The sequence below is a fragment of the Bos grunniens genome, chromosome 4 (genome assembly GCF_055505025.1).
Source record: "Bos grunniens cultivar Pamir isolate PY7600 chromosome 4, Bosgru_T2T1.0, whole genome shotgun sequence".
NCBI lineage: Eukaryota > Metazoa > Chordata > Mammalia > Artiodactyla > Bovidae > Bos > Bos grunniens.
Window position 1 is genome coordinate 106,842,812 of NC_141168.1, and position 13,716 is coordinate 106,856,527.

General features: G+C 42.4%; 1 protein-coding gene across 13 annotated transcripts in view; it reads left to right on the forward strand.

Annotated features, from left to right (window-relative positions):
- The window catches only part of SLC25A13 (solute carrier family 25 member 13), a 272,518-nt gene that overhangs the window by 229,089 nt on the left and 29,713 nt on the right, over positions 1-13,716 (forward strand). For 10 of the 13 annotated variants that reach the window (XM_086397737.1, XM_086397738.1, XM_086397739.1 and 7 more), the window contains one exon: positions 5,987-6,127. In XM_086397737.1, coding sequence (XP_086253863.1) covers positions 5,987-6,127 — 141 coding nt within the window. Of the gene's footprint in view, positions 1-5,986; positions 6,128-7,751; positions 8,004-13,716 lie in introns of those variants that run through there. The other 3 variants (XM_086397745.1, XM_086397741.1, XM_086397744.1) reach the window with 1 other exon arrangement.

The window sequence follows — 13,716 nt, forward strand, 5'->3', positions numbered from 1 at the left end:
ACTAGGTATGAGATGATACCAAAGAAATATTGCCAATTTTATTATGAGTGAAAATAATATTGTGATTTTGGTAGAAAATATCCACACATTTAGGGAGCCATACTGAATCATGTAAAGGTAAAAATTATGTTGTGTGATATCTGCTGTAAAATGCATCAAGCAGTAAAAGGGAAAGGGTGTTTAAAAAAAATAGGACAAGTTACACAAAGCCACAGTAACCAAACAGCATGGTACTGGCATAAAAACAGGCATATTAAGCTAATGGAATAGAATAGAGAACTGAGAAACACACCGTTGTGCATATGGTCAAATGATCTTCCACAGAAGTGGCAAGACCACACCATGGGAGAAAGAATGGCTTTTTCCAACAAATGGTGTTGAGAAAACTGAATATGCATACATGCTAAGTCACTTCAGTCACGCCCTACTCTTTGTGACCCTATGGACTGTGGCCCGCCAGGCTCCTCTGTCCATGGAATTCTCCAGGCAAGAATACTAGAGTGGGTCCCCGTGCCCTCCTCCAGGAGATCCCAACCCAGGGATGAACCCACGTCTTTTATGTCTCTTGCATTTGCAGGCAGGTTCTTTCCCACCTGGGGAGCCCTTGAGAAAAGAGATATCCACATGCAAAAAAATTAATTTGGCCCCTAACCTTACATTAAATGTAAGACCTGAAACCATAAAACTACTAGAAGAAAACACAGGGGAAAAACTTCATGACATTGGATTTGGCAGTGATTTCTTGGTATGACACCAAGGGCACAGGAGCAAGATTAGACAAATGAAACTGTATCAACTTTAAAAACATCTGTGCACCTGTTATCTCCTTATCCCCCTCCCCAGATTATCCAGGCTAGCAGAAACCTTTCCCTCCTTTGAATTGCATGGCGGTACGTCTGGACCTTAGCTCTTACCACGTATTTATCTTGTGTGCCATTTTTTGTATTCATAGGGGATATATTTCTTGGACTCAGTAGAAAACCCTTCCGTTTGCTTGTTGGTTGTGTCGCTCTGAAGTGTAAGTTGCCGTATTAGTTTGTTAGAGCTGCCATAACAGAATACCCACAGGTGGGGTGACAAGGTAAATTTATTTTCTCACATTCCTGAAGGCTGGAAGTCCAAGATCAAGGTGTTAGCAGGGTTGGTTTCTTCTGAGGCTCCTCTTCTTGGCTCGAAGACGGCTGCCTTCTTACTCTGCTCCACATGGTCCTTTCTCTGTGTATACATGTGTCTGTATCTTGGTTTCCTCTTATTGTAAGGACACTAGTCACATTGGATTAGGGCCTACCCACAGGATTTCAGTTTACCTTCATTAGTTCTTATAAAGTCCTATATTTGATATTAGTCACATTCTGATACTAAGGGCTAAGACTTTAATACATGAATTTTGGTGGAACACTGTTCAGCACATAATAGTTGCTTCCATCTTTCTATGCCTCAGTTTCCTCTTATGTAAAATCTGGGGAAAAAATTACCTCTTGAGTGAACAGAAAGCATATAGAATATTGATGCATGCAAAACCACACCCTAATAGCCTATGATGGATGTTTAATGAATGTTTATTACCTCCAGTCCTCTTTAAAACTCCTTGGGAACAGGAATGCTTTCTCACTCATCTTGTGTCCTTTCTGTTGCTAGGACAAACTTGGAACCTGATTGCTTAAAAATATTTAGTGAATTGGGACTTCCTTGGTGGTCCAGTGGCTAAGACTATGGGCTCCCAGTGCAGGAAGCCCAGGTTCGATTCCTGGTCAGAGAACTAGATCCCACATGCCTCAACTAAGAGTTCGCATGCCTCAACTAAGACCCAGCACAGCCAAATATATATATATATGTATGTTTCTTTTTTAATTTGTTGAATAAATACATGAATGAATGAATGATCAAGCCTCAGAAGTAAATCTGCAATAGGTGTGTGAGTTTCTGTTTAGGTGGATCCAGATACTGGATATTAACTAAGATTTCAATCATAAAAACTATACTGAGAAGCTGGAAACAAGTCAGCGTCCCCACTGTAAATATTTTAGGCCACATGGAGCTGGTTCTGATGTGGAAAACTGTCAGCTGGCCTGCTTGCCACAGACTCCAGAAAGTCACAGGGAAGTGCTTTGTGATGAAACTGTATGCATACAAAAAGCAGTGTCTTCCCAGCCAGAGGCTTCAAGTGATGAGGGACACGGAGACATCACGTGCACAATAGGTGCTCCTGTCCGCGGTCTGCAGGCTCGGCTGTCTTTGATCTCTGCAGGGGAGGGGTGTGGGCACGGCGCTGTGAATGGACAATCGGCCAGGAGGCTGAAGAGCAGCCGTGGCGCACCGTTCAGTGAGCGGGTCTTGTGGTGCCCACACCCCGTGCATCTGATGATAAGCATCTTCTCTTGGTGCCTCGGAGTCTCTCATTTCCTTCCAGTTTGACTCCAAAGGACCGATTCGTCTTCAGCCCCACTACAGCGTGCCACTTTGAGTCTGTAGGTTCTTTCTTTCTGAAGCCCCAGAGGTAATGAGCCCATCATCATTTTCCCCTAGTATCACTGCACTCTTTTCTCCCCACTGCCTCTGTTTTCTGCAGCTCTCTGAAGGGAACTTTTGCATCATCTTTAGTGATTAGACTTCACTGTGCTGTCCTAAAAGGTTGATATCTATCAGTTGGCTTGGAGTCAAGGAAGTTGAGTATTATTTCTTATTGTATATAATATGAACTTTTGTAGGTATTATTTATAAGATAATGAATGGGCTTCCCTGGTGGCTCAGTGGTAAAGAATCTGCCTGCCATGCAGGAGATGTGGGTTCGATCCCTGGGTCAGGAAGATCCTGTTGAGAAGGAAATGACAGCCCACTCCAGTATTCTTGGCTGGGGAAATCCCATCGACAGAGGAGCCTGGCGGGCTACAGTCCATGAGGTTGCTAAAGAGTCAGACACAACTTAGCAACTAGATAACAACAAAGGTAATGAATAAGATAGCAATTCTATACCTAAACATCATAACCTTTAATAATGTTATTACTACTTGGATATGTATAAAAGGTTTGTTAGAAGTTCAGATGTAAAACATGTAAATGTTACTCTCTGAAAGTATGTAGAAAACTGGAATTAGAAACCAAAGCCTTAAGCCCTTTAAGCAGCCTCTCGGAGTTGAAAGGCAGCCTAGAGATGTTGTAGTGAAGTAAAGTGATTCTCAACTCTCACTGTGCATTTTAATCACATAGGGAGGGGCCGATGCAGAAATTCTCATTTAATTTGCCAACCGTAAGATCTAGGAGGCACTGCTTTTGAAAAGCTCTTCAGGCAGCCATAGCATGCCACCAGGGAGGACAGTCATCAGCCTGAGAGCTAGAGGAGAGGAAACCAGTGTGTTTAGAATCACTGAGCACCATGCCGGCTGCTGTACATTCTCCATCTCTTTGATCCTCGTGACAAGTGAGGTGGTTCGACCAGCTGTGACCGAGGCTCCGTCGTCACACGTGATGCTCAGCTGCCCCTTATCCGCTCTGGGCAGCACGTGGTGAGTGTGCGTTAGAGTTCTGTTCTGTCCTTCTAGAAGACCCAAGTACATGCGTACTGACTGCTCTCTGGTCTACCCTTGGTGGACATGGTCTTCCCTACTTTTGAGCTTTTAAAAGTCAGCCTCAGGGACTTCCCTGGTGGTCCAGTGGCTAAGGCTCCATGCTCCCAGTGCAGGGGGCCTGGGGTTCGATTCCTGGTCAGGGAACTAGATCCCACATGCTGCAACTAAGACCCAGCACAGTCAAATAAATAAATAAAAACAAATAAAAATAAATAAATAAACGTTAGCCTCAGGCTAATTCCAGCTCAGCAAATCCTTCCCAGCAGTTCTGCCCCATGGAACAGTTTTTAAATTTTTATTTATTTTTGCAACCTGAAAACTCAACTCCAGAAGCACAAACACAGTCCTTTACTGTGCCCTCAGCCCTGGTACCAGGCCAGGTCCCTCTCATCTCTTCGTTTTGCCTCCCTTAGGCAACTCCCTCCCTGTCACTTGGAAAGATGCAGGTGCAAACTCACAAAATATTCCAGGGCTGCAGACAGGCAGGGGTTGGTGTCTTGGCCCACCTGCAGATCTCAGGCGGATGAGCAAGGTGTGGCTGTTCTGAGCCCTAGAGCAGGGGAAGCAGCCTGGCTTCCTGTGGGCAGAAGACCCCGGCAGGCTCTCCTTCCCCTGTAGAGGGGCCTTCTGTGGGGCTTTTCATGAATCCAAACCAGGTTTTCTCTACAACTTCCTTAGTCACCCAGGAGAGATGAAGATGATGGGTGAAACACGAGATAAGCAAGTACAGACAGGGAGTTGGTGGCTGTCTAGACAGACTTCCCCGTGGTTTATATGTGTGGAGAGAGGAACATCCCAGACTGTTTTTAAGAATGTGTGTCTTGACTAAGTTTGGTAAAAATGGAAAAATAATTTGATTTAGACAGTTAAAGGATGAACATTTTTCTTTGTTTTTTTTTTTTTTCTTTTGGTTAACATTACCTCTTGTATTAGATAAGTTATGCAGCAGTATTTATTTTTCTTTATGGAAGCATCACATGGTCTATGTGGAAGAAACAAAAAATATAGCAGAAAAGAAAATAAACCATCTGTTACCAGTGTAGTGTATCTCTGCTATGTGATGGTCAGGGATAGCAGGCAGAGAGGCATGCGTGTGTTTACACATCTGAGAGTTTTTGCTTCATAATGCATATTATCTCCCACCTTATTCTTACTGGCAGCATAATATCTCATTGCAGGCATACACTCAAGTGCATTTAATCTATCCCTTCCCACTGCATATTTATGTTGTTTCTGATTTTTATTTCCAGGTATTAAACCATACTTCAGAGGCCATTCCTATAACTGGTTTTGATTAATACAGGCCATTTTCTGAGGGCACACACATTGGTAGGATCAGAGACTGTAGCAAGAAGTAGTTTGGTATGAAATTGACCCAAACTGTGCCTGTTACCACAATAGCATCTGCTACACTGTAAATGTCAGCACCGCGTCTGTGGTCTGGTTTGGTGATGTGGCTACGTAATGAAGATTCTGAACTACATGTGTGGGTCAGCCTTGGTTTGGAAGATATAAAAATGTGATATGTTTGAGACAAGGAATAACAAGTTGAAGTATAGTAAGAATGTAATTGCTTATAATAAATACAGGCTTATAGCTTCAGAATAGCTTAAAATTTCCCTTAGAGTGTGCACTTTAGAGATTTCCACAGATGATCTCGGAGGTGTGGCATCCAGCCATTTGCCAGAATGAGCACATGTTGTTCATAGTTTTGGCTGTAATTGATTTAATGCATATTTTTTGTTTTTACTACTTTGACATTTATCTTGTATGAAAAGAGCAATTCTATACTCAGGTTAATACATAAATAAAATATAACAATACCTAAGGCCATAAAATGGTGTTTGGTGAGGGATCTGATTTTTTAAGAGAAGTCAAAAATAGCTTTCATCTAAGTTTGCCTGTTCTCTGGCAATTTTTGAAATAGTGATGGAATTGTGAAGTATTTATAAAAAAAAAAAAATCATGGGAAAGCCCATGTTCTCCTTGCCCCCTTCCTGTGCTGAGGAAGGCACAGTCATGTCTCTTTAACTGGACACCACTTGACTTTCATTTTGTGGCTGCCTTTGTGTGCTTGGCTTGAGTCTTGTGGTGGCAGTTGATTGCGCTTCAAGGAATGTTTGTCATTGTAGCGAGAGAACTTGGGGAAGACCAACACGAGTCTCTCTGTGTCGGACCAGGTCTCTGGTGTTTGCTCTCTTTCAGCCTCCACGTGAAGGATACAGAGCCTGACCCAAGTCCTCCCAGGCAGGCACTGTATTTTGATTCAAATTCATAATTGCTGTTTTAATTGTTGGGACAAGAATTGAAACTCCAGTCTATTGAGAATATAATATCCTGTGCTCCTTTGAGGAGAATCACTCATCTCTTCCCGAACCACCCTGCTTTATACTAAATCTTTTCTTTTCCTCCTTTTTTAGGCAGGGGGCTCTCAGGTGATTTTCACCAACCCTTTGGAAATTGTCAAGATCCGTTTGCAGGTGGCTGGAGAAATCACCACAGGGCCCCGAGTCAGCGCTCTGTCCGTTGTCAGGGACTTGGGCTTCTTCGGGATCTACAAGGTGAGTCCTGTTAGTCGTTTATTTGAGAGCACGCTCATCTCCTACCCTAGTAAGTGTTCATTGGTGTGAAATTGATTCCTCACATTTGTGTACCTGGAGAAGATCTTCTGCCGGAGCTCATAGGGCATCTTCATGCCAGTTAGGAAGAGGTGCCCCTTCCTGGCATCTGCCAAGTAGCTGTCCTTAGAAGACATAAATCAAGGATGAATGTGATGCCGTGACCCCCACACACAGTTTGCCACGGCACTGGCTGGAGTTTTGTTTGGATCTGTTCAGGTTCAGTTCAGTTCAGTCGCTCGGTCATGAGGTCGACTCATGGGGTCGACTCTTTGCGACCCCATGAACTGCAGCACGCCAGGCCTCCCTGTCCATCACCAACTCCCGGAGTCCACCCAAACCCGTGTCCATCGAGTTGTTACTGATGTAAAAATCTGGTTCTCAGCGCTGCTGCCCACGAATGGTAGCTGCCAGGCTCACAGGGCACCATCTTGCAAGGGAGACGGGCTGAGTTCAGTTTCCCCACACATGCGAAGCCCATACTGCTGCTGCTGCTGCTAAGTCGCTTCAGTTGTGTCCGACTCTGTGTGACCCCAAAAACGGCAGCCCACCAGGCTCCGCCGTCCCTGGGATTCTCCAGGCAAGAACACCGGAGTGGGTTGCCATTTCCTTCTCCAATGCATGAAAGTGAAAAGTGAAAGTGAAGTCGCTCAGTCGTGTCCAACCCTCAGCGACCCCATGGACTGCAGCCCACCAGGCTCTTCCGTCCATGGGATTTTCCAGGCAAGAGTACTGGAGTGGGGTGCCATCACCTTCTCCAAAAGCCCATACTAGATCCGGAATTTATGTTCTGATCCTGTCATTCCAAACCTCTCCGCATGTGTGCCTTGTCATAATTGTTTTGTGTGCCAGCCATTTATCATTTAGGAAATAGTTTTTGAGAACAATTGCAAAACAAAAACTTTAGAAGATTCTTCAAATTTGTTATTTACACTTTTCTGCCAAAGAAGTTGTAATGAACTAGAACTAGCTTTATATTATGCCCTGCTGTAAGGCTTCATCAAACATAAGATGTTCACTGTTTTTCAATGAGAAGATTTAAAAAAAACAGTTTCATGGCCAATTTGAATAAGTAAACCTTCAGGGATATAAGAAGGTAAGTCAAATGTCTACTTAAAATATCTTTCATTTATTTACACATAGATATATAAAATCACATTGTACAGAATTAATGTAGCTTTTTTCTATGTAAACATATCTAGAAATATTTAATTCTTCATATGAGTTTTGAACCAGTTTCGTGATCACCACTTAATCCACATTTTGAATCAGCAGTTCATATGGTTTTGCAAAGCCTGCCATCTTCATTTTCATTCCACACTGACAAGAGGAAGGCCTTTTGAATGTTGTGTAATACTGGCCCAGGAAACCTTGTCCCACAGACACGTAACATTAGAGTTGTTCCTTTTTTTTTCTATTCCCAATTTATCCTGAATGGATATAAATGGTCCATGTGTAACATACTGCCTTTTCAAGTGAACTTTCAATGCCTAGTTTTGCCATTCAGCACAGCATTTATAGAAGTATCCCCTAGGAATATTTTTTTATCCTTTTCTTTATAACTCAGTTTTTTAGGTGACCTTGGTAAACAATCAGCGTGAGTGATAACTGAGGTTGTTTCAAGCAAGTCTGCCTTCCTCACCTGGAACTCTAGACTTCTCAAGGTCAAGCAGTGGGAAGAGTACTCCAAGATCTGAGCCTTTGTGAGGATCAAATATGATGTGATGCCCTCTTAGTGTTTTAGGGAGAACCTTGCCCTTTATTTAGACATCTTGTAGTGTTTAAGAATAAACATGTTGATTTTTTAAAAGTGATTTTATGTATGTATGTATTTTTGGCTGTGCTGGGTCTTCATTGCTGTGTGGGCTTTTCTCGAGTTGTAGCGAGCAGGGGCTACTTTCTAGCTTGGTGCCCAGGCTTCTCATTGCAGTGGCTTCTTTTGGTGTGGAGCACCGCCCTAGGACACCTGGGCTTCCGTGGTTGCAGCCGTGGGCTCCGTAGCTGTGGCTCTTGGGCTTAGTTGCTCTGTGGCATGTGGGATCTTCCTGGATCAGGGATCAAAACCTGTGTCTCAAAGCCCTGCACTGGTAGGCAGGTTCTTCACCACTGAGCCACCAGGGAAGTCCTATGCTGGTATGTTTTTTTAAGTAGCACTTAAAATGCTCAGTGTGATCGTGCAATGGAACACGATTTACCAAATTGTGATCCAGCTGTAAGACATGAACAGTATTGTCATGAGGCATAGCATTCATTATCAATTGGAAGAAAAGTCATCTTCTGTTCTGAATCTTTAGGCTCGTGCAGACTTTGACATGATATAGCAGCATGTCATTCTGACAAGATGCCAAGCAGTCTTTCAGTGGCTGGTCTGGTAAAAAGCACTTAGGTGCTATAGCAATGGCTGCTATCGAAGTGTCTAGATGGATAAAACGTTAAAACTTGTTTGCTGACACAGAAGTAGAGACTGTTAAACTACCTGCAAATGATACAAGACTGAGACTCAGTCCTTTTCATCTTCATAGTATTTCATAATCTTAATCCCCTTTAACACCCCTTGGAAGGAGTCGGTCTCCTAGTTTTGTAGTTAGGAGAACAGAGGTGCCAACGGTGGTATCTGAGCCGAAATTGAGGCTCAAAAGTTTCTTGTTTCCACTTTTGTGCGAAAATGGCTTTCTTGACATGAGCAGGATTGCTCAAGTTTGAGCAAGAGACCTCTCCCATATAAAGTTAGTTTAATTACTAGCCTGGTGTCTTAATCTAGTTCAGAGGCATTCCACAGGCCTGGCTGCTGCCTTTCAAAACACTGCTTTCGGTGTATTGGTAATTACCAAGTGAAGTCACTAACAATTTGAGCTTTGAGCTTCTGGAAACTTGATTGCCTTGTGAGAGAATGACCTGGCAGGCAGGCCCTTCCATTCTGCTGGCCACGGGTGTCCTCAGCAGATCACCTCTCCACTCACTCAGTCTGATTGGGCTGTGTCGCCACCCTGGCTCATTCTCATTTGTTTTGTCCCACTTTCCAGCCTTAGGTTTTCTCTCCCGTGAGTTTCCTTTTCTCTGGGCTTATCTACTTTGCCCCAATCCTCTGTGGTCAGAAATCTCTATTGATTCCAGGTCCTGTCTTTGAGGCGCATTGCCTGGAGAATCCCCATGGACAGAGGAGTCTTTGGGGCTACAGTCTGTGGGGTCGCAAAGAGCTGGACACGACTGAGTAAAGGGACTTCCCTGATGACCCAGTGGCTAAAGCGCCATGCTCCTAGTGCTGGGGGCCCAGGTTTGATCCCTGGTCAGGGAACTAGATCCACATGCAGCAATACAGATCAAAGATCCTGCATGCCTCAACTAAGACCCGGTGCAGCCAAAAAAAAAAAAAAAAATTTCTTTTAGGGCTTCCCTGGCAGCTCACCTGGTAAAAAAAAAAATCCACCTGCAGTGCAGGAGACCCCAGTTCTATTCCTGGGTCTGGAAGATGTCCTGGAGAAGGGAACGGCTACCCACTCCAGTATTCTGGCCTGGAGAATTCCGCAGACTGAGGAGCCTGGCGGGCTACAGTCTGAGGGGCCACGGAGAATCGGCCGTGCCTGAGCGACGTTCACAGCTTCAGCATTGCTATGTGCTGTGCCAAGTCGTTGCTTCAGCATACCTCTTTTCAGTGCTCAAGTTTTCTCTGTTTCTAGTCTTGGTGCCAAGTAGAAAATTGTCAGTGACCTGGGGTGACTAATACTGTTAAATCTGGTTCAGTGTCCCTCTGTTAAGTCTTGAAACAGAGGAAGGACCTCTATCCTAGTTTTAGGTGGGCCAGATAGTCTTCCTTTTCCTTCCATGGCCCCTTTTGTTTGCTGCTGTTAACATGACAATGTGGGGCCTAGGAGGGCTGAGGGGAGGCTCTGTCTGTGTGTTTAGACCTGCAGTGTTTAACCTCACTTAATTGGACTTAACCAGGCTTTCTGTTTTTCTCCTGAATTGACTTGCAAAATACCCGGCTATTCTAACTGTGACTTCCCAGTAAAAGGTAATTAGAATAGTTGCTTTCGATATACATTTGCAACTGAAAAAATGTGGATGTGGTAAACATTTCACATTCCTAAAGCTAGAAATAGTTTAGATAGAAGCAGACTGTAAACAAAACACCTCCCATTTTGGTAACATTTAGAGAGATTGTTACAATTCAGAGTCCACAGGTGATTGAAGTAAAGGCAGGTAATTAATTGTCCTTGAAAGAGCTATTTGAATATAATGTAGTTTTTAAAAATCTGCAACTTTTTAAATATATTAAATATATATACTACTACTTTTAAATATGTATACTACTTTTTAAATATATATACTACTTTTCTTAAACCATGAGTTGGTATTTCCCTTTCATTAGGTAACTATAAGCAAAATAAATTCTATAAGTGATATGTATCTACTTTTGATTATTGCTTTTCCTTAGGTGCCAACAGAGCTTTATTTAGGGCATAGATTGCACCTTCTTAATGAAATAGGATTTATTTCATGTTAAATGGTCACACAGTTAAGATAGACTGAAAGATGCTTCCTTATGAAGCAATGGAATAATTCATGGCTCTTTTTGAGAACAAAAAGTGGTCAGTGAAGCAATCAAGCTTTGTTGAAAATTGTTTTCAGATTGTGTAATTGCAAATCAAAGACTTCCATCTAGCATGGAAGGTCACCTAGGAATATGAGCCCTCTCTGCTGTTTTCTAATCAAAGGCCTCTGTCCCACTGTATTTGACAGAGTAAGTCATCCCTTCAGTACCCATAGGGGCAGATGCTCAAGTCCCTTATATAAAATGGTGTAGAATAATGAATACAGTTGGTCTTCTATGCACAGGCTTCACATTCAGCTGTATATTCCATCCAAATTCCTGGATGTTGTGTTTGTGTTCTCATTCGAAGTGTGTATGTAAAGGAGTTATTGGAGCTACTGTTCATAAAATCAGAAAGCAAGTAACGAAATATGTTCTTGATTCAGTTCGGTTCAGCTGCTCAGTCCTGTCTGACTCTGTGAACCCGTGGACTGCAGCACGCCTGGCTTCCCTGTCCACCACCAACTCCCGGAGCTTGTGCAAACTTGTGTCCATCGAGTCGATGATGCCATCCAACCATCTCATCCTCTGTCATCCCCTTCTCTTCCTGCCTTCAGTCTTTCCCAGCATCAGAGTCTTTCCTAAGAAGTCAGTTCTTTGCATCAGGTAGCTAAAATATTAGAGCTTCAGCATCAGTCCTTCCAATGAATATTCAGGACTGATTTCCTTTAGGATTGACTGGTTGGATCTCCTTGCAGTCCAAGGGACTCTCGAGAGTCTTCTCCAACACCACAGTTCAAAAGCATCAATTTTTGACTGCTCAGCTTTATGCTCCAACTCTCACATCCATACATGACCACTGGAAAAACCATAGCCTTGACTGTACGGACCTTTGTTGGTAAAGTAATGTCTGTGCTTTTTAATATGCTGTCTAGGTTGATCATAGCTTTTCTTCCAAGGAGCAAGGGTCTTTTAATTTCATGGCTGCAGTCACCATCTGCAGTGATTTTACAGCCCAAGAAAATAAAGTCTCACTGTTTCCATTGTTTTCCATTTGTATGCCATGAAGTGATGGGACTGGAGGCCTTGATCTTCGTTTTTTGAATGTTGAGTTTTAAGCCAGCTTTTCACTCTCCTCTTTCACTTTCATCAGGAGACTCTTTAGTTCCTCTTCACTTTCTGCCATAAGAGTGGTGCCATCTCCATATTTGAAGTTATTGGTATTTCTCCCTGCAACCTTGATTCCAGTTTGTGCTTCATCCAGCCCAGCATTTCACATGATGTGTACTCTGCATATAAGTTAGATAAGCAGGGTGGCAATATACAGCCTTGATGTACTCCTTTCCCTATATGTAACCTGTTGTTCCATTTGGAGTCTATTGTTCCATGTCCAGTTCTAACTGTTGCTTTTTGACCCGCATACAGGTTTCTCAGAAGGCAGGTAAGGTGGTCTGGTATTCCCATCTCTTTCAGAATTTTCTACAGTTTGTTGTGATCCACACTGTCAGAGGCTTTCGTGTAGTCGATAAAGCAGAAGTAGATGTTTTTCTGGAATTCTCTTGCTTTTTCGGTGATCTAACGGATGTTGGCAATTTGTTCTGTGGTTCCTCTGCCATTTCTAAATCCAGCTTGAACATTTGGAAGTTCACTGTTTATGTACTGTTGAAGCCTAGCTTGGAGAATTTTGAGCATTACTTTGCTAGCGTGTGAGATGAGTACAATTCTGCAGTAGTTTGAACATTCTTTGGCATTGCCTTTCTTTGGAGTTGAAATGAAAACTAATCTTTTCCAGTCCTGTGGCCACTGCTGAGTTTTCTAAATTTGCTGGCATATTGAGTGCAGCACTTTCATAGCATCATCTTTTAGGATTTGAAATAGCCATCACCTCCACTAGCTCTGTTCATAGTGATGCTTTCTAAGGCCCACTTGACTTCACCTTCCAGGATGTCTGGTTCAAGGTGAGTGATCACACCATTGTGATTATCTGGGTCATGAAGCTCTTTTTTGTACAGTTCTTCTGTGTATTCTTGCCACCTCTTCTTGATATCTTCTGCTTCTGTCAGGTCCATACCAGTTCTGTCCTTTATTGTGCCCATTTTTGTATGAAATGTCCCTTGGTATCTCTACTTTTCTTGAAAAGACCTCTAGACTTGATTATTCTGCTAGTTATCTCAAAGGGATATTGTTTGGTCTTTTAAAGTGAAAATACAAGTTTGTTTCAAAACAAAATCAAATAATTCATAAATGTCTGTGAGAATGTAAAATTTTCTCTTTACTCCTTACCTTTCTATTTTCCCTTTAAAAGATTACCACTGCATGTATTTTTTATAAGTAATTTAAATTTTTATTTATTTCTCTCCTCCCTCTCTCTGTCCTATCACAATTTGTACACACACACACATCAATATTATATCTGTGTTTTTTTAACAAAAACAAAATCCGTTTGAGCACAGTGTATCTTAATGTTCTTTTCTCATTTAATAACTGTATACAGTGTTTTGTTTTGTTTTGTTTTTAAGCAGTTTCTTACTGATGAGTACTTGTTTCTAGTTTGGGGGCATTACAAGCAATGACAGAGTGAACATCCTTGCAGATATTGTGATATACTTTTGTGAATAAATACAGTGAATCCCTAGCAAGTAAATCGTTAGGTTAAGGGGCATGTGCAGTTGTTAGCATTAGTAGATTTTGTCAAATCCCATCAGTTTGTCACTTTTATCTTAGCAATGTACAAATATGTCAGAGTAATTTCTGAAGATAGCAGTTTATAAAAATACCTGCTTTTGTGAGTTCTTAGCCCCACATAAGGAAAACAAGTGTTTAGTCATGGCTTGGAGGACATTGTGCCATGCTAATTTTCTAATATCAGGGGATGTTTATATGGCTTTACAACCGCCAAAGCAGTAATTCATCCATCTTTCTCTTTCACCTGAAGCTCTGTGAAAGCTTCCTTGTGGGTTTCTCTGTTTTAACTCTTAACTCCCTCAAGTCCATAGTCCCC